Genomic DNA, 20,225 nt, shown 5'->3' on the forward strand with positions numbered 1-20,225 from the left:
TATTAGGTTTAAAAAACAAAAGAAAAGAAATATTACATTCAAATCTTAGTTGACTAAGTACTACTCTCTGTCAGCCTTTGGTAAAGCTACACCTAGAGTCCAGTGGGAACACCTTGGTTATCTGTATGTCTTACAAGTCCAAACTCTTAGAAGCCTGACGACAACGCATTCCCACGTGAGTCTGCACACAGGAGTCCGTACACCTGAACAGCACTTGCAAAGCCTTCCCCCCACTGCTGGCAGACAGATTAAACTATGCCCAATCAACTTTTAATGCCAGAAGAAGAGTGGGTCATCAGAATCACCACAACTATTTCATTAATGCTCTCTCTCCTTAATTACAAGACCTGAGCACTACATAATTAAAAAACTCTAGAAACTGCATCATCCTAAAGAGCTGCAAAAAGCTTCTGCTGCAGAAATTAGGGAGCTCCATTTTCCTAATTCTGAAGCTAGCAGCACCCCAGACTTTAAAACTAAGAATACAGTAAGGAGATTGACCACAGCTGAACACTTGTAAGTGGCAAGAGACAACTTAGATATCAAATTCTTACTCAGTTTGGTGTGAGCTACAACCAAATGTGTTTTACACATTAAACAAACACAGCAAGTTTAGGGGTGTCACTGACAGACTTGTTTTCAGATGCACCTGAGGGCTAACTCCAAATCTCCAGCCTTAAGCCAAACATCAGTATACAGACTGAGAACTGAACAGAATTAAGTTGGAGGTCCGCTCACAAAAACTGCATTGTATTACTGCTGTGCAACAGCACACTGTGGCTCAGGCCCAACCGAGTCTGTCCAGTCATAGCTGCCCTGTCTCTGGTTGTAGTGAGCAGCTGTGGTTAAGACCAGCACCCACACTGCAGAGCTGAAAACTGCAAACACGCCTTCCAAAATCCAGACAAGCTGTGTATAAGTGTCTCCCTTTATTGAAAAAAAGCAGTTCTGAAAATAGGCTGTTAGGTGACAGTAAACCTCTTATTTATCAAGGGACAACAAAGTGGTATCTTTACTATCCAAAGAAGGGTAATTATGGAAGCACACTATGATTTAATATTTTCACTTCTAATATTAGGATTCAACTCAAGTGCATCATCTTCTATCAGTCCCAATGGACTGAATACCCACTGTCAGTACAGATTTACTTGCAACACCAAGGCTCTGGCATCCTGTACCCTTGCTGTGCCTGCATCTCAACAGAGATGCAAATTACTGAGCCGAACACCATGAACTACCAGGGAATATAATTTTGTCTTACACACAATTAGCTCTTATAATCCTGTGAACTCAGTTATTTTCCTCCATTTTCCCTCTCTTCTGTCACACTTACCTGCTTTAAATTCACACGTGGAATACAAACCTCACCATGGTTCCCATCTCCCATGCTATGAATGCTTACTGGACCTAACAGACTGAATTCCAGTGTGGTAAACTGCAAAAATTTGCACCATAAACATATTTTATGCATTTTTCCAGATCCTTCTTCTTAGACCTATCTCTAATTTACTGACTCAAGTACATGGGAGGCGGTTTGCAAGCAGAACACAAGTCATTCCTTTCCTACCACTTTGGCACCAATCTAACAGAGCCCCTGTCTGAAATTATGATCATGAAGAAAACATACAACTACATGGTTTACAGGGAAGACATGAAGAGAGCCAGTGTCTATTAGCTGTATGCAATCTTACTTTCTAGCCCCTACTACTTATGCTAAAGCCAAGTATAAGACTAAAAATGCTTTTCAAGATTATACAGAACCAGGGTCAAGCAAAAAACCCTGAAGAAGAAATGAGGAAAAGCTGACCTGATAATTGTTGTTTCATGATTAATCTGCTGAAACTCAGCGCCATGCAGGTAAGAAAGAGCAGGGGTTTGGTGGTTCTACAAGTGTCCCTGAACCAAACAAGCAGTGCTCCCAAGGCAAGCATCACATCTCCGTTAGAAGACATTACCGTTAATGTTGTCACAGTAGTAAAAGTGTTCATCGTTCAGAGAAGGGCATGCAGAAACTAACTCCTGCAGGCCTGCACCAGTTACAGTGAGACAACCCGAGAGGTTCAGATGTTCCAAATGTGGCAGTCCTCCTCCCAGAGTCAATGCCCTGTCAACAGACAGAAGAGAGGGGTTAAGAGCCTGCACAGCGCTAGCCTGACCAGTACTCCAGGAGGTCACCAGGTCACAGAATTCATTGCATCTCATCACAAAACCCAAACATCCAAGTAATCTAATGAACCAACTACATGGCTTTAAACCTGGGCAGTTTCAGACCCTGTAAAGCTGCACCCCCAAAGCTGCACAACAGACCTGAAAACTGAACAGATTTCTACAGAAACTAACAACTCCTGCTGACAGACAGAAGCTAAATCACTTTGCTTGTGACTGACTCCAGAGATAATTAAGTATTTCAAAGGACTACTAAGACATTCTCCTCCAAAACACCCCTGATGTTGGCAACTCTGCCAAGGTAATATTTATTCCTCAACCCAACCTGAACACATCACACTCCCAGATTCCAAATGTTTGGCTGTCTCACATTGTTTAGGCTAAAATTATTCTGAAATCCAAGCCTGCATTTCCCTAGGACTGGCAGTAGAGCCCTTCTCTGCCAATACATCATATTGTTCAAGTGCAATTCTCCATCTTTGCCCTACTGATTCAACAGCCTGATAGCTGTGCCCCTCCTGAGCAATCACTCCATGTTAGTCTGCTTGCTTCTCAGCAAGCTCACACGCTAGCCAGCACAAGCGCAATCACACAGAGGCTCACCCACCTCAAAAAAAACCCATCAAGCTTGAAGCACCAAGCTGAAAATTCAAGCCAGGACGTGAAAATGCCTTCAGAGCATCACTGTACTCCTGTCAGCAGGTAGAAGGGTTCACCACAGAACCAGCTATCAGTTCACAGCTTTGCTATGAATTGAACTGACAAGTGTTTGCGTTAGGAGGTTCCACTCTGCCTCCTCAGAGACTCACACTATGCTGATGAGTGCAAGAAGCATTTGCTGCGGCACAGTCTCAGCTTCTAAATACTGCCTCGAACCTAAAAAGCACCCATGGGAAACTGGCACCACAACCAGAGCCAATAACCAAATCTCCGTTTCGGTCCTAGATTACAGAGTCATGAAAAAGCAGACCAGTAGCACACACACTATACGTGGCATGACCTAATCAGCAGCACCCATCCACTCCAGCACTGGAACAGCAACAAGCTCAAACGCAAAGCACAGCTATCTGCAGCTTATTCTGAGCAAGGCTAACACTGCTGGGTGACACAGTATGTGGCAGAACCACCACTGCAGGAGAGACATTTGAATAGCTGGTACTTCTGCAGATAGATGAGGATGAATCTCCAGACACAAATCAGTGCCAGCACTCCCTTACACTATTTCTCTGTTGACTACAGCACACAGTACAGGTAGGCATGAAATGTGCCCTCTCCAAGAAGCTTTAATTAGCCCTAAGTGCTGCAGCACACCTGAACAGGTGGCTTCAAGTATTTCTGCCTCATCCCATGCCCATTGTGAAGCAGTAACTACATTTTTCCAACACAGTACAAAACATCAATGGCAAATACACAGGGAACATCCTAACTCTTGAAGGCATCTCACTATTCAATTTTTTTTCTCCTCAACTGTTACATAAATTCATATTTTACACAATGTCCTGCACATGTAAAAATTACCACATGTTGGAAAAGACACTGAAGGACATTTCCTCTTGTCCTATAGCTTGTTACCTGTGAGCAGAAGCTGACCTCCACCTCACTACACCTTTGTAGTGGTTTGGAAATTAACCACCACATTAACAGAAGCTCAGCTCACTGAGTGGGAAGCAAATAGAAACTGCATTTACAAGCAATAACTACACTCTACAATGGAATGCAATTAATATGTGCAAATATACAGTGTTTCCAATATTATACAGGTATTTACAATCAGAAAACAGTACAGAAATCCCCCTGGCCAAAGTGACCAGGGAAAACTGCCCCACTCCCCCCAAAACCCCTTTTTCTCTTCCCCTTATAATAGAAGAAAGAAAAGAAAGGGAGCCGTTAGAAGGGATGTTAGTCTTATCTGCAAGGTCAGTGATAAGATTCTCCCCAGCCGAAGCAGAACAGCCACAGCAGCTAGAGAAGAAAGGAAGGAATGAAGTGGGATGTGTGAGATTGCTAGGGGTACCCTTCACAGATCCAGCCAATGAAATTAGTTTAGAACAATCTTTTGTTTTCCTTTTTACACCCAACTGTGAATTGTCTGTATTTCTCCACTCTTCTGCTCCAAAATCTGCAGCTAACTTTTAAAGGCATAGCCTAAAAGTGCCACAACCTTCCTTTCAGGTAGCTGTAGAGAGCAATGAGGACTCCCCTCAGACTCTTCTTCCCGTCTAAACAACCCCAGTTCCCTCAGCTGCTCCTCATGAGACTTGTGGTCTAGACCTCTGACCAGGTGCTGGTCTTCTTTGGACACAATCCAGCACCTCAACATCCTTCTTGAAGCAAAGGGCCCAAAAGTGCACACAGGATTCCAGGCTCACGTTCAGATAGCTGTCGCCCAACACCCCCAGGTCCTTCTCTACTGGGCAGCTTCCCAGCTTCTCCTTCACAACCCTGTAGCGTTGCATGGTGCTGTTGTGACTGAAGCACAGGACACAGCAGTTGGCCTTGTTGAACCTCACACAGGGGGCCACAGCCCACTGCTCCAGCCTGTCCATCAATTATGTCACTGTGCAGACAGGCTAAATGAGATGTTACTTCAGTTTTATAGTTTCCAGGATAACGATAAAATGAGTGAATCAATACAGCTTCCTAACAACAAAGTTTGAGCCTGGTATTATAAACATTTTAAGATGCAAAGACCCTTAAAAATTCCCAGAGAGTTTCTTCAGTGGAAGTGTTTCTAACAGAACTAGGCAGATGCCCCTCAGAATGACCCGACAAATACATTTAGAAAAAGCATGCCTCAGCAAAATAGCTGGAAAACAGCTCCTCACCTGAGAGCACGGTCTGTGACCTGGTAACACCCAGACAGACTGAGAAACTGGAGAACTCGTGCAGCCTCTTCGTCTGCGTTTTCACTCCCAGAGTATGTCAAGTCTTTTTTCTCTGACTGCTTAGTCCTTGGTGGTTTCTGACACAGTGCAGAGGACTCTGGAAGTGCTTGAATAGTTCTCAGTGCCGTCCCAGCACAACAAAATGAGTGACCGCAGTAAATCAAGTCAGTAGAAGCACAGCGCTGCTGCCACCCTCTAGTCCTTAATCCATAAATGTCTCTACTGTAGCACGATGCAGAACAGCTAACATGGGACATTGGTTCCATAAGACAAAATCCTTCAACGTTTCTGTGTCTCCACTCTGCAGCATCTTCAATGTCTGCTAAATCGTCAGCATCCAGCATCCACACATAAGCCGAATTGAAGTTTTCTGAGCTGCCAGGTTTAGTCCAATGCTGCTCACCATCTCCCCCCTCAATGAGGCTTTCATTGCTGATTTCATGCAAACAATTATACTTCTTGTTGGACTGCAGAGTAATCTCTTTGTTTTTCCACAAAGTCTTGGCATTCCTGTTTCTGCAGCTTTTCAGAAGCCCTCTGGTGTGGTGAGTTGATATGACCCCCAGTGCTCTGGAAATTCTCTCTACAGCCACATCGGTGATTTTTTCACACCCAGACAGATCAAGGTGGCGTAGATTCTGACAATAACCAACTGAAGACCAACTGAAATCAAAGAAAAAAGTGGCTTGGTTGGTTGACCCTCTAATTTTTTGTTCAGAAAGAGGTGTTAAGGCTAAACATACAGATGAACATGTCACAAGTAAACCACAGTAACTCAGAATGTTCAGAGGACAGACCCCAGACAGGTCAGATTTGATACTCTAGGTGCTGGTTAGGTTGGAGATTAGGAACAGTCAGGCATTGGAACAAGCTGCCCAGGGAGGTGATGGAGTCTCCATCCCTGGAAGCATTCAAGAGGACATGTGGACATGGCTCTTTGGGACATGGTTTAGTGGCTATGGTGATATTGGGCTGGTGGTTGAACTTAGGATCTTAGAATTGTTTCAGTTGGTAGAGACCTCTATGATACTATCTAGGCCTAGAAAAATCATGCCTGAAGATCTGTGAAATGACTCACGAATCAGCAACCACCTGCATTTTTCCCATATACTGAGACTTAAAAGTCCAAATTCTTAACAGATCAGACTGCAAACACCTAGTCCATGTGACATCCATTACAAAAAGCAGGTTCTGTTGTGAATAATGCACCTGCATTATCCATCAAGAGCCACCTAAGTTTAACCAGACATCAGTTAACTTCTCAAAAGGTTGGAAAAATAAAAGTTTTACTGAACCAGCAGATTTCACATCCACCCCCACCCACTACACTTGAGATGTAAGAGTCACTTCAAAGGACTTCAACAGTTGTAATTTCTAGTATCTCAACTTCTCAAGATTGCAGTATCAGTGTACTTAGATCAGGTATCCTTCTGTCATTGCACATTTCTTTCAGAGGGAATTGCTTGGTTCCTGAAACACATTCTTGTGTACAGTATTAATGACTCCATAAAGTCATTAGGGTTAGTAACGGAATTCGACTTCATCGTATTAATAAAACCTCACCCCTTCAAACTTACCTTTTTTTACCTGAAATAGAGATCCAATCTACAGCAATATGGTTACATTATCAGCTATAAAAGTAGATAGCTGATTTAAGTGACCTTGACCTAATCACAGTTAACTACCATTTACTTTCCACAAGAGATTGCTTATATTTACAGCAAGCCAAGCTCACTTTCTGAATTACAAACTGGGGTAATCGGGGTACAATTGGGAATACACATAGGTGAGGAGTGGCAAATAATGCCTAGAGATTGACAAAAGCTCACAAAGATTGATTTCTGACAGACATCTAACAACAGTCTCACATCAGTGACATTTCTCTAGGCTTCAGTGAAACGCAAAAATCCAGTCTAAGCCTTAGAGCTTTGCCAACCATTTGATTAGGGTCTCAAACAGCAGTATTCGAAACCCTACCATCCCTACTGGAACAAGGGAACCACCAGAACTGAGTGACTCCACAAAAATCTATGGCCAATTTCAAGTTGTTAGCATCAGAACAGAACACAACTGGATAGCTACATACTGGTGGGCAACAGACACTGAGTACTGAAGACAGCATTCTTATATGGCCACTACAAAATCACCTGCTTCACTTGCTGTTGATTTGTGACACTGATTTAGCTCTTAGCTGTTTGTGAATCCTCAATGTGATTTTTCCATTTCTCTCTTTCTTAGCAAGGGACTAAAACATGTCTGAATCATTTTCCCCACCTCTGAAAGACAGATTTGTTTTTTTCAGGAAACAACAATTATCTAACCTTTCAAACGCAGAGTCTGAAATATCAGTTTGAGTGAGATCCAAGTATTCCAAATTGGGGCAAAGCTCCAAGATCTGTCTAACCTGGAGAAGGAGAGGAAAATAATCTGTCAAGACAGAAGCCAGCGAGGCTGCACACAGTGTCAAGAGAACATACGAAGTAACATTCCCCTGAACTGCAACTTATTTTCACTGGCCAAGTGTTTGAACTCAAGCACATCAGTTATTCATTAGAGGCTGCACAGCCACAACTGTGAAATGCCAGTTTCAAATTCCATACCATTTTGCTTGATGCTGCTGAACTGTAGGCCAATACTAATGTCTTCACTGAGGAGCCTACATGCGGGAGGACACTATGAATTAAGCCATGAAGTAAACGTTTTTCCATTTGTGCTATAGTAATGGCAAGTGAATCTTCAGCTGCTGCTTCTGCAATAGAAAAACAAACCAAGATTTAAAACATGCTTTGAATCGCTTACAATTGATATTCGCCATCTTAGACTAAAGAAGTTAACAGGAAGCTAAGGAGAGGTTAACAAGGAACTCCAACCCCTCTGCCACAGACAGGGATGCTTCTGGTCTTGGTTGCCCAAGGCCTCACCTGATCTGGCCTTAAAACCCTCCAGGGAGGGAACGTCCATTACCTCCATAGGCAACCTATTCCAGAGTCTCCCCACCCTTGTACTGAGGAACTTCCTAAGATCCAGTCTAAACCTACTCTCCCTCAGCTTAATGCACTGGTATCAACCATGAGAAAATCTGTATTTTAAATGGATTTTACAGAAAATACTCTACTTTACATGGTTATTTGTTTTATAGCTATGTCATCTTCCGGAGAATAAAAGCAACCAACAAAAGCCACAACCAAATCAGAATGTACGTACCTGATTCATCTATGTCAGCATCCTCATCCCACTCTTGGAAAGCACGACTTTCATCTTTTCTATTTTTCACCCATTCCTCATCAGGTTCAGTCTCAAGATCTGCTGCAGGGCCGCTATACCAATCACCTAGTCATGCCCCAGAGAAAAGAAAGGGGGAAGAAGAAAAGGAAGGGCGGGGGGGGAAGGTTAAGCCTACCTCTTCATCACTGCAGAAAAGAGCAGTTAACTCTCTCAGTATACTGTGGCCTGACAGAGATAGAGATGAATTGTGCATTAATCTCAAGTCAGGTTGGACTGAACCTTGACAATTCTTGTTTGATTTCTATTATAAAGTTTCAAAAGATTCCTGCAACAGTTTCAGTACCTTTACCCAAGCCCCGGTTACTGCACAGGCATTGATTCACTTCCAGTTTGGGTCTATTGTAGCACTGGGCTCAGTGTAAGCAGGCCAAAAGAGCTTGGCCCTCTCCACTTGACATCCACCCCTCAGATATTGATAGACATTGATCAGATTCCCTCTCAGCCTTCTCCTCAAGGCCTGTCTTCATAGGGGAGATGTTCAAGTCCCCAACATGCTCATGGCTCTCTGTTGGATTCTCTGTCCCTGTCCCTCTTAAACTGGGGAGCCAGTTCTAACAACTCACTGCTACCCTCAAAGCAAGAGCAATCCCTGTTGAGTAGTACCTAAAGGAACAAGGTTACTTGTATGAGCTACACAGTAACAATGAAATTCTCACTGATGGACAACTAACTGTGAAGCAAAACCTTTCAGGTACACTTCCCTTTAACCCACCTTTAAAATGCATAAAAAGCCTCAGAAACCCTCCCTGAAATTAGGAGAAGAAAGAAATGAACTAAGCCTACAGTTTTATATGTCCTTCCCCCACCTCTGGAAGTAAATCCCATCTGAGAAGCTTCCACCCCATTTAGAGTGCTGCTACAAGCACAACTACAGTAGCACAGACGGCATCTCATGAGACCAGCTTCTTGTGCCAAAACCAGGTTTAGGAATAAGCCACTTTAAGCAATTGCTAATTATCTTTGGTTGCTTTTTGTTGTTGGCTTTTTTTTTTTCTCTCCACAGCACTGAATTGAGACAAGTAGGTTTTAGCTGAAATAATCTTAATTCTGATACCTCTTATCACAAGCCTTTAGCAGCTCAAGGACCAAACTATTATTTTCAGTAAGATTTACCCAAGCAAAAAAATTGAGACCCAGAAGTCATTTAACTCCTCTCTCTGTCTTGTAGAGACTTTTCTAAGCCATAAAGGCCTGTCCAGGAAGAAGCTTTTGCACATCTGAAAATTTAAGTTATATATTTTTATGAGAGAACGCTAACAATCTTAAAAGCACATAGAATACAGCTAATTAAACAGCACAGTCTCCTTTTTAGTCAACTGCACTGACACAGCAGCAATGGTGAAGACTTCAACGCCATACTCTACTGATTGTGTAATACTCACATTGATGGGGACAAGTACAAAGAGAAACATTAAAAGCTATGAATACAATCTGATGACTTGTAACTGGTCTCATTGGAATACAGAGTACTTTGTCTATTTGAACAGTTACTTTTACAAAGGTTACACTTATCAATAGGTACCAATTTTAATTAACAGGATCCTTTGAGGAACACAAGCTACAAAAATGCACTTAGTCCTTTCTGCAATAGAAGTTAAGATAATGTATCTAAAGAGTCAGTACTAAAAATAACATTCATACAGTTCCCTTTGAAGTCTGAATAGAAAAAGAGATTGTGAGGAAATGTTAGAACTCCATTTGTTTTCAGCTTCCATTTCTACCTGGTAACCTAATGAAATGCTTTTACAGCTGTAAAAGCAGCATTTAAAATCTAAGGGGTTTTGCAATGTAACTTGTATTTAAGATGTTCTATTAGTGAATATACTTATTAGCGTTCACACAAACCTCAGTACAACTAACCAACATTTTGTATATGAGAGCTACTCATGAGTTACAACCAAGGCAATTCTCAGCTTAATTCTACAAGACAGAAGCATGTTTGGAGGATTTCTAGTATTTAACTACGTTTCAGGGCACTGTCTTTGCCAGGAGGGTACAGCTTTCCAGCATGCTTGACTGTCAGGCTCATGGTACAAACCAACCTACCCTAAAACACTCTCCTTGACGTTCAGAAATTTTTATCATTGGAATGCTTTCAAAGGAAGAATTAACTTTAACTTACCTCTGGCCCAGCGAACAGGGTAAAGATGTTTCCAAAGAGATCCAGTTTTAGTCAGCTGTGACCATTCAGTGCTTACTTGACTACACTGACACAGCTCTTGGGGGTTAAGGTAACTGAAAATGGTCAGCATTACTTCAGGAGGAAGATTAGTAATATTTGTAGTGTGCCCTGTTACTTCGGTTTCTGAAACACAGAAAGTGTGTGTTAAATGCAGCACAGCCTCTCAGCTTTAAACAATGGCAGAACCCACACCTTGACTAGGGCAATGCAAAAACTGCATCTGAAAGAATTCAGTCAATTGCTTGGCACAAGAGTTGAGGGGGGAAAAGTATTGCTTTAGCTTTAATAAGCTTTCACTATAGTAATACCTCAAAAACAAACTAAAAAGGAACAGCTCAGTTTTGTGTTTGGCGTTTTCTCAGCAGGCTGGGTTTTACTTTGCAACTTTGAATGCAGAAGGGTCAAAAAAAATCCCTGTACAACAGTAAACTGCTGCTCCTCAACCACAGCAAGATGAAAGCACTATCTGCTACAAATGAAATGCTTTTAAAAACTGCCTTATGTTTCAGATAACATATATGCCTGCTTTGTCACCTTCCCTGGAAACACTACTAGCACAGGACACCTCCCGCTGGGACCATGCCCACTGAAAACACTCAACCCCTTGATGGGGACACAGCAAGAAGTCTATGTTTAACTCTTTGCAGCTGTCTCAGGTGTTATTTGCAGCTTTAGCTGCTAACACGGACAATTAATTTTAACTTCTGAATGGTGACAGGTTGCAAATTAATACTAAATACTAGGTTAGAGACTAAGATTTGACCACTTCAATGTACAACAGTAGGAACCATCTCCAATAGCTCTCCCTTAGTGCCATAGTACAGACAGCTGCAAACTATATAAAACAACAGATGCAGTGCTTTGGGGTTTTGTTATTTGAAGAGATTTTTTAATGCTTTGTCTAAGGACAAATTACCTAAGGAAAAAACATCTCTCTAAAAGAGCTTTCAAGAGCCCTTAAAATTAGGTTTCACAGATTAGTGGGGATTTCCTTCTGCAGTTATGACCAAGTACACAAGACTTTACAGAAAGACAAGCATCAGGTTTCCTTTTGCAAAGAGGCTTCCAAAGTGAGCATAATGGGAACTGTACCTTGTGATAAACTATTGCTACTTAAAGACATAATTAAATACATTCTCCCTTGATGAGTCAATGTTTGTTTATTTGCACACTTGGCAAGTTGCTGCAGGTACACTATAGAGAATTTCACACTAAAATGCAGTTCAGATAGCACAGGATTGCAAGCTGTGGCATTTCCTTCTGTTCTTAAAAACTGGTTGCAAGACACACTTCCCTCTCCCTAAAGTCTAGCACAACCACTGCAGAATTACTACTGTCCCGAAACTGCTATCCCAGCTAGACTTAACAGCAAGAAATGTCACAAGGCTACTTCTGTCATATTCATCTGTTCAGACTCAATAGTATTTCACACCATGGACCATGATCTTTTCTGAAGGCTTCACCTGGAGGGCAGAAAATGACCAATTCAGTAGTTAAAATAAGTCAAGATTCATCAAAACACATCTGATTACAGAGTAGTTTCTCAAGTTTTTCTAATTAGAGCAGCGTATCTCATCCACACCACCAAGTCAGTTCATGGGGGCTTGCTACACTTATCAGTCTGGCACCCCCATGTTACACTTTTGGTACATTAATTTCCCTTCTTTAGGGCATCAGCTCTTCTTTTTAGTTACGAGTGGAAACTGTAACCACAGATGACTCGGGTTGCTGCAACAGTCATAAAAGAAGCCTGAAGTGCACTTCAGTAGTTACCCATTTACTCGGGAAAGGTACTGACGAACACAAATTCAATATCCACCTCAAGAACACATGTTTCATCCAACCTACCCACAGGCCACACAGATTCATTCCCTCACATCACTCCACACACACACAGCTTCTTCCTTGCTGACTCCCAAAAGGCCCATGGAAGTTAGGTAGTGGAACTGGGGAAGGTGAGTTACTTTTAAATTGAAATATTGTCAGGTGGCTAACTATTCTCTGTTATTAAACCATTAACAGAAAAGATTACAAAGCAGTCTTGGAAAAAATCATTAAATGCAAAGTCTGCAAATAGAAAAAGCAATTTCTAAGTATCCCCAAAATGAGAATTAGCATTTCTGTCTGTGTCTTATATCAAATATTACCACAGGACGAAAGGGAGAGAAAGAAGGTTGGAAACTGGTAAATGAGGAAGTACTGTCTACATTACAACCTGCCAATAAGCCTGCAAAGCTCCTGAACTTTCAGAACTCGTTTGAAGCAGCTCCCATTTCATAAAAACTATTTTATCTGCCAGTACATAACTTCAGGTATGTCACTGGTGTGGCTTTTCAAATCAATACTGCAGTCTAAGAATTACTTTCAGTGCTTCACCTTGATCTGTCTTCTCATCCACAGAATACTTAAAGACCTTCTGAAGCTCTTCTGCTTGATTCCACTTACTAAGACCTCTGAATTCTCCAGCTTCCTTCTGTGAGCAGTGCTGTGCAATTACTTTCTTCTTAATATCTTTCAATTCTTCATAAGTAAAGTATTCCATCAACATTGGCTGGAAAACCTACAGTGAATGAAAAAATTAAAAACCAAGTCTGGTGCTGATGAAAACAGCTAATAATGCCACCCAGGCCATACATTAAGCGAAGTGAAGGACAAGATCATGGTGTTTCTCAGTTCAGCCCTCTGCTTGCCAATGGATCACTGCATAGTCTCAGGCAAGCAGCTGAACTGTTTTCCCCAGAAGAAAAGGGAAGTGACTGAAGTCGTTTAATCTATAGAACTTACTGAGGTACTCACACAGAAGGCAAAGTGGCAAGGAAGAAAAACATGGAAGAGAGATTTCTCTTGGGCAGAGTTCGGAAGATTTACTCTCTCCAGAAGATGCTTCCCAGTTTTTGGATACGCATAAATCACTAGACTGGCAGTACTAGTCTGTCTTTCAAATATAGGTCAGAGGCTGTTTGGGAGTGTCAGTTTGAGTCATGAAGCATTGGTTTACAAGACCTCTCTCCTTTTAAGTTTTGCTAGACATCTCCTTAAATAACTTCCTGCTGCAAACAAATCCCAGCCTCGGTGGATTTTTTTGTTATCAATTTTTTTTAGGGACCACAATTTCATCATGAATTTTCAATACATTCACCGTTTTTAGAATGTGTCCCCTGGCAGCCAGAGGAGAGCAGAACAATGACACCGCAGTCCTGAAAGCAAATCAGCATACCAATAAAAACAGAGAATTGTAAAATAAACACTGAACCTCCAAGCCCTCTGTCTCTGTTCAGTCATTCCAAATCCCAAGGGAGATCAGCACAGCTGAAGAAAATTTTTACCTACCTCCTCTTCCTCTTTCATATGAGGAAGGAAATCCCTGGTAAAGGCTTCCAATCTCTCCTTCAGCTGTTTTGCATAGTTTAGCTGTTCATATTCATTCTGAGAAGAAAGCGAAGATTTAACTATTATCTAATCTTGTCCATTCATCCAAGGGTTGAACTGTTAAATAAATCAATGTTTCAAAATAAAGCCCACTATGTTTTCTCCATGCATGCAGCATGTTTGCTTCAATACATGGTAAGCCTGTATTTACTTACAAAGTCTGATGACAGGCTGACCATCTGAACTGGCCTGTTACTAGGCAGAACAAAGTACTCCCTTCTTGCCTGCTTCCAATTTATTTTACTACCAGATAGGAATTAACATGGTCTAATCACATTTATACTTTGGAGCAAAGACTGAAGTCTGCCAATCCACAGTCTCACCCAAAGTTCAAAATAGCAACAGATTAATATAAGCACTTGCTTGTTTTGCCTAAGAATTATTCTAGGATACAGCAATTTCACTTCACCTTTTACCTGCACGCGTCTTACATTAGTTACTCTACAATTCTAGCTTCCAAATTATAAGCAGAATTTATAGTCACACATATTCCATATATATATTTACTTTGGAAATGGCAAGAACTCTTAAAGATGTAATTGACTTTTAGATGTTAAGGGTAATTCAACCTCATCTATCAACTTGTTCTCTATGCCTGTAATAAGAATCTGGTTCCGAGGCTGCCCAGTAAATTGCAACATACTGAGGTTCCTCATAGCTCCCACAGTAAATACTGCCCACGACATGAAGAAATTCTGTTACAGAACAAAGCTTAAGACATCAGTGTAAAATAAGCTAACCACACCCTAAAAAAAAGTTAACCACTTGAAGTACCTAAACAAAACTAAAGAAATCTGGTTTTCCGCACTTAACAGAATCCCACTAACACCCTATCAGAGAAGGCATAACACGAAGCCGAGTGTGAACTGTCCACTTTCCTTCATTTTTCAGTTTATCAGTGGAGACAACTGAAGTCAAATTTTAATGTTCCATATGCACAGAGGGGGAGATTTCCAGGTCAAAACTGGCCTTTAATAAATATACAGTTGATTGATTCTATTTGGCTATTTTTTCTCTTAGTAAAATTATGGACAGTGTGTAGTAAAAAAAATGTGATGTCAAATTACTACCGGAGACTATTGTTCAAGTGCAGGAAGAAGCAGAGTCAGGCACTGCAGAGGAAAGACACACAGCAAAATTAAAGCAGGAGAATTGAATGAGTTGTGAAAAAAACAGCTGGAGAACATTTAGTGTTTCTTCAGAACTGGAACATTAACAGCATTACTGAGCAACAGATTACTGGAAGGAACACATGACTCACTAACAATGCCTTTTTTTTTAGTTCAGTAATCATCTTCGTTTGTGACAATACTACTATGCTATATGCTACCAAAAAACTGCTCAGGGTCTCCTAACAAATAAAACCCCTTATTTCTATAGCCAAAGTATCTTTTGCCAAATTAGCAGAGCAGTCTTCGTATTTGTAACTTCCACGTTGTCTCTCCAAAACGCTTCCAATTATGCAGTGATGAGCTTTTGCCACAAAATACACTTCTGAAAAACAACATTTGCTACCAATTTAGTAAGTGCAATAAAAGAATTTGAATTCTGCACTGGGAAGTTTTCACAACTTTTATCAGGTAATCACAGAATATTTGCCCTAGGACACAAGTCCTTCTTACAGCCTACTCACCTTCACATTCTTCAATCCCTTCTCAAAGAGGCTGAGCATCTCTGAGAGCTTATTGTCCGAGTGCACATTGTAGACCGTCCGGCTACGCTGCTGCAGCAAACCAATGATACACTCATTTTCAATCTGCTCATGCATTTTAAATTCCTTGAAGGTGGCATAAAGAGACTGCAGAAGAGCCCGAAAATCATTGTTGTTGGAGAAGTTGGTCTTGGAAAGCTAGGAGGAAAGCAAAAAATAAATCATAAAATTTTTAAAAGTCAATGAAAATCACCTCAGGGTCAAGTTAAATCCTTAGAGTATTGGGGTTCTGTGATTCATTGCTCCCATTATTTACAACACAAAAGCTGAAAAGTGTCAGTTTTATAAAGAAAACTCACAAAAATTAAAATTTATTTTTGCAACTGCAGCAACTCACTTCAAAGACATCAAAAATTAAGAGTATTGGATGCTTTCAATTCCAAACTTCAAGTGCACAGACAGGAATATACAAACTGGTCTGCTACTCGACTAGAAGCTGCTTTCCTGTAACTCATCCAATTGGTACATTAAAAATTACACTTCACCCACCTTCACCCAGAAGTGGGCAGAATTAATATTGGCATTTGAATCCTCAGGTTAAGAAACATTTATGCCATGTACTTACTAATATGACTTTTTAATTTATTCACAGAATTCACCATTCTTTTAGCCTTCAGCACTAACTTGCCATTTGGTTTTTTCATTTGCTAACAGGAATTGACACAAATTCTATTACAAAAGTAAGAAAAGCCCTTGAACCTGCTCCAAAAACTCAGGTACGTGTTTCCTCTTACAGATCACTAAAACAGTAAGCCACTCACAGTCCAACTCCGTTATAACTCCTCAAAAATACGTTAACAGAACAGCTTTACAATAATGTTGTGCTTTTTGAACAAGGTTTATGTAAATTAACAGACTTAATTGTACAATTCTCTGACTTCCAGTGGCCCACCATTACAGGCTCTGGAGTGGGGGGGGAAGCAACTACAAGTTTTAGCAGTATTATAGGGAACTAACAATAATTACGTAACTTCAACAAAGCATAATACATGCAATAATTCACACGGTAAAGTGTGCTGCATTTCACCAGACACATTCTGAAGGCAACTCATCCCACTTTGAATGAACAGAGCTTAAGAAAACAGGAAAGTGGTATGATAACTTCTTCAAGAGAGATCATTCTTGGGACAACTATGCAGTTGTAGTACTAGCCTTAAGAACCCAGTAAAATCGAAGTTGCATTTGAGCAACATAAACCAATCTTGTGAAACTCTGAGATAAATGTAGAAAGACTTCCTGGTAGAAATCGATGCAATCTCCTCAGCTGGGCAGGTAACTGAAAAGCCAACCCACTTCCCAAATCTGTATTTCAGCTCTTACTAAAGAAGCCATTATCACAGACCCCAGGGCCTGCCTCTAGGGATGCACCATCCACAAGGAATGCAACCCATGCGTACCATGCCACCAAGTGAATGCAAACTATACCAGCTCTTGGAGGTTTCCAATGAACTGACAAAACAAAACTCTAGTGCCATTTTCAAATGTGTAAAAACAGTCACCATTAGCAACAGTACATTTTGAAACTGCACTTTCCTCTAGTGAGTGTAAAAAACAGTGGAAAACCCGTATTTTTCCTATTACATTTTATTCTGTGTGCAGCTGCAGGAATCACAGCCCACAGCACAATACAAGAGCAACAACTCTAAAAATAAAAATATTTTCATTCTGAAAAGAAGCCACTGGAATATGCAGAAGTGATGTAGTTGACAAAGATTCTTGAATCTAAGGTGTCAGAAATGGGAATCTGAGATGTGTTCGTACATAATACACGCGTCAAAAACAACCATAAACTGAGATATACCTAAAACTTTTATCACTCAAAAAACCAAAACACCACAAAATGTAGTTATTCCCTCTGACACTGCATTGCCACTTCCTGGCAACTACCAGCAAAGCAACCAAAACAGGCTGGACATCTGCCAAGTGCTTATGCAATGCCAAGTCAGCTCTGCATACTCCACCTTACATGCAGTCCATGTGAGCAAAATGACTGTCCTTATGGAGGAATGGATTTACTTGGTTGAAGCAGAGATTTAAAAAAACAGGGTAAAGTTAAGGTTTGCAGGATTTCCTCCCCCCAGTATCTTCCAAGCCAACCAACAGGTCAGAAAAGAATTCCAACATTTGTGATGCACTGTGTTAGGATTTGAGGCATGCATGAAGTACGTTTCACCAACAGGTGAATCTTGGCTAAGACCATTTTTATCCTATGCTAAGCTCAGAGAACACAACATACAGAGCAGAGGTACTAGATGATACTGAAGGCTAGAGTTTCCACACTGAACTGCAAGTCTGAACAAGCAGAGCAGATGGGTGCAGATATCTCTCCAGTGCAGGCTACTCACCTCCAGGCAGTTGCGACTCAGCCCTCAAGAATGGTGAAGTCAAGTTTCTAATGTAGTGTTTCTCCTAAAGACTATCTCAAAATTGGTCATTCTACTCATAAGGGCCTACAAAACCTGAAGTCAGTCCCTAAAGACCCTTTTCCTCAATAATCCCATTCACTCCCAAACGTTTGGCATTTTAATCGACGTAAAAACGTAACCAAGGCTGAAGCGTGTAGTAGAAAGATCACACAAAACTACTATGGGTCGCTGTTGTCACAAAATTGGTTCTCATAGAAAACAGAATTTTCTCATCCTCCTGGCTCAAAATCTTTCCAGGAGTCTAACTTCTGCTGAGCCTACCTGTTATCATCCATTAAATAGGAATAAAGAATCCCTTTGTGCATGCGAGGCAAGAATTCCCATTATATATGCCCTGTCATAGAAGCCACTGCAACCTCTGCTACTCAGGCTTCCAGCAGATAATCAAAAAGATTAGAAACTATGGAGAGGATATTGAAGTTTAATGACAGTACTTGAATCAGCAACTGCTATATTAAAAAGGTCACCTGAAGCTGAGGAAACCTGGCTTTGCAGAGGACAGGTAGCCTAGGTAGCCTAGCAACAAAGTCACTCAGTCATATCTCTAATTTCATTACCAGGACTGATGAAGTCTTATGACAGGGGACCAAGACTATTAACAGATAGGAGCTGCTCCACTCCAAGGTCCACTTTTCACTAGCTCTACAGAAGGAAACCTAGTGCAGGGGTTTATTAGCACAAAAAGAAAACAACCATCCTCCATAACCTGACAGAGAATCCCAAGAGAAGGCAAGGGGGAGGAAACGGATTGTATTAAGGATATTTGCTGACTGATCAAAAATAAAGCACTGTGCCTGTGTGATCCCTGAGCAGTTTACAACACAATTATCACAGCACTCAGACATACTTGGGAGCTTTCTGAACTTTAAGATACTACACTTAAAGAACTCTAAATTATAGCACAACTGTTTTTTGTACTTGGAATTCAATCTCTAGTGGAGGAGTAGCACCACAAGAGAAACAGGGCTGGTGCCTCCCAAAATTGAAGAATTATACATAATCCACACAACCTGAGCAACAGGCTAAACAACAGTCAATGCCACTGCAAAGTCTGAAACACTTCAGAGATATTTGGCTGATGCAAGCATACTAGAGAAGCGGCCGGGACCTGTTAAAGTCACTGTGAACTTTATTAAACTCTTATCATAATAAAGAAACACCCAAACAAAAAAACCCACACAACATGTAAACAAGGGGAGGCACATCAATAATCCAAGGGCCACTGTGGTTCCAGCAGTGAAGTAAAGCACAACGTCAAGGTCACAGAAGGTACCAAGTCTATTCCCAGTAACAAGGAGATAGCCATTCCAACCCTAAACTTTTGTTCTAAAGTTCTTCACACTCATCAATTTAGGGAGTCTGCAGCAGACAATACTAAAAATCAAGACTGAAATAATGATTTTTCACTGTAGTTGAAAGCAATGTGTAAACTAGTTGTAGGATTATTAAGAACTAGAAGTTCACTGCTATTAATCCAAGTATTTCCATCCTTCCTCTGCAGGAAAGAAGAGTAATTTTAAATTAAGAAACCACTTGATGGACATCTTCAAAACCTCAAGTTCTGCAATTAGAGAATAGCTATAACTGAGAAAAATATATCTTAGTACCTCAGACAATTATATACCAATTTTAGGCAAGTGCCCAGTTCCATTGTACTAGAGAGCCATTAACATGATCAAGAGATGTATAAAACAAACATCCTTCCTTACTGTGAGCTATTATTTCATTCTTTGTGCTTTAAGAGCAATATGGCAGTACCAGCAGGATTAACAGCAATTGCTATTTATAAAGTGCTTCATGTTCACGATGCCCAGAAGAGTAAATCTCCATTTAGCCCTTGCATCTCCTTTGTGGCTTTTGTGCTTCCCTGAGAGAAAAAAATAATATACACAGACAGACACACACACACACATTTCTGAAACTTTCTGTCAGTTCAGGACAGGTATTTCTATCCAAAATCACGTGAATAAGTAAGCAGGCTCAAGCGCAACTTCGTGTCAATTAAACCACTGAACAAAATACAGTATTATTTGTTTGCTGAAGTGGTTTACATCTATGTCAACACGGAAAAATGTCTTCCTATAAGAAGAAAATTCATTTTCCAGAAATACTAGTTTACAGAAAGTTGAAGCAGTGATTTC

General features: G+C 40.8%; 1 protein-coding gene across 2 annotated transcripts in view; it reads right to left on the minus strand.

Moving 5' to 3' along the window:
• Positions 1–20,225, minus strand: part of FBXL5 (F-box and leucine rich repeat protein 5) — a 36,498-nt gene that overhangs the window by 4,536 nt on the left and 11,737 nt on the right. The window contains exons 2-10 of one of the 2 annotated variants that reach the window (XM_068149196.1): positions 15,581–15,796; positions 13,849–13,944; positions 12,964–13,078; positions 10,459–10,641; positions 8,256–8,381; positions 7,652–7,800; positions 7,373–7,455; positions 4,992–5,714; positions 1,956–2,104 (exon numbers count right to left, since the gene is read on the minus strand). In XM_068149196.1, the coding sequence (XP_068005297.1) occupies positions 1,956–2,104; positions 4,992–5,714; positions 7,373–7,455; positions 7,652–7,800; positions 8,256–8,381; positions 10,459–10,641; positions 12,964–13,078; positions 13,849–13,944; positions 15,581–15,796 (1,840 nt within the window). Of the gene's footprint in view, positions 1–1,955; positions 2,105–4,991; positions 5,715–7,372; positions 7,456–7,651; positions 7,801–8,255; positions 8,382–10,458; positions 10,642–12,894; positions 13,079–13,848; positions 13,945–15,580; positions 15,797–20,225 lie in introns of both variants that reach the window. The other variant, XM_068149195.1, reaches the window with a different exon arrangement.

This window comes from Melanerpes formicivorus, unplaced genomic scaffold, assembly GCF_026170545.1.
Source record: "Melanerpes formicivorus ecotype bairdi unplaced genomic scaffold, bMelFor1.0.p_v2 SCAF_18, whole genome shotgun sequence".
Lineage (NCBI taxonomy): Eukaryota > Metazoa > Chordata > Aves > Piciformes > Picidae > Melanerpes > Melanerpes formicivorus.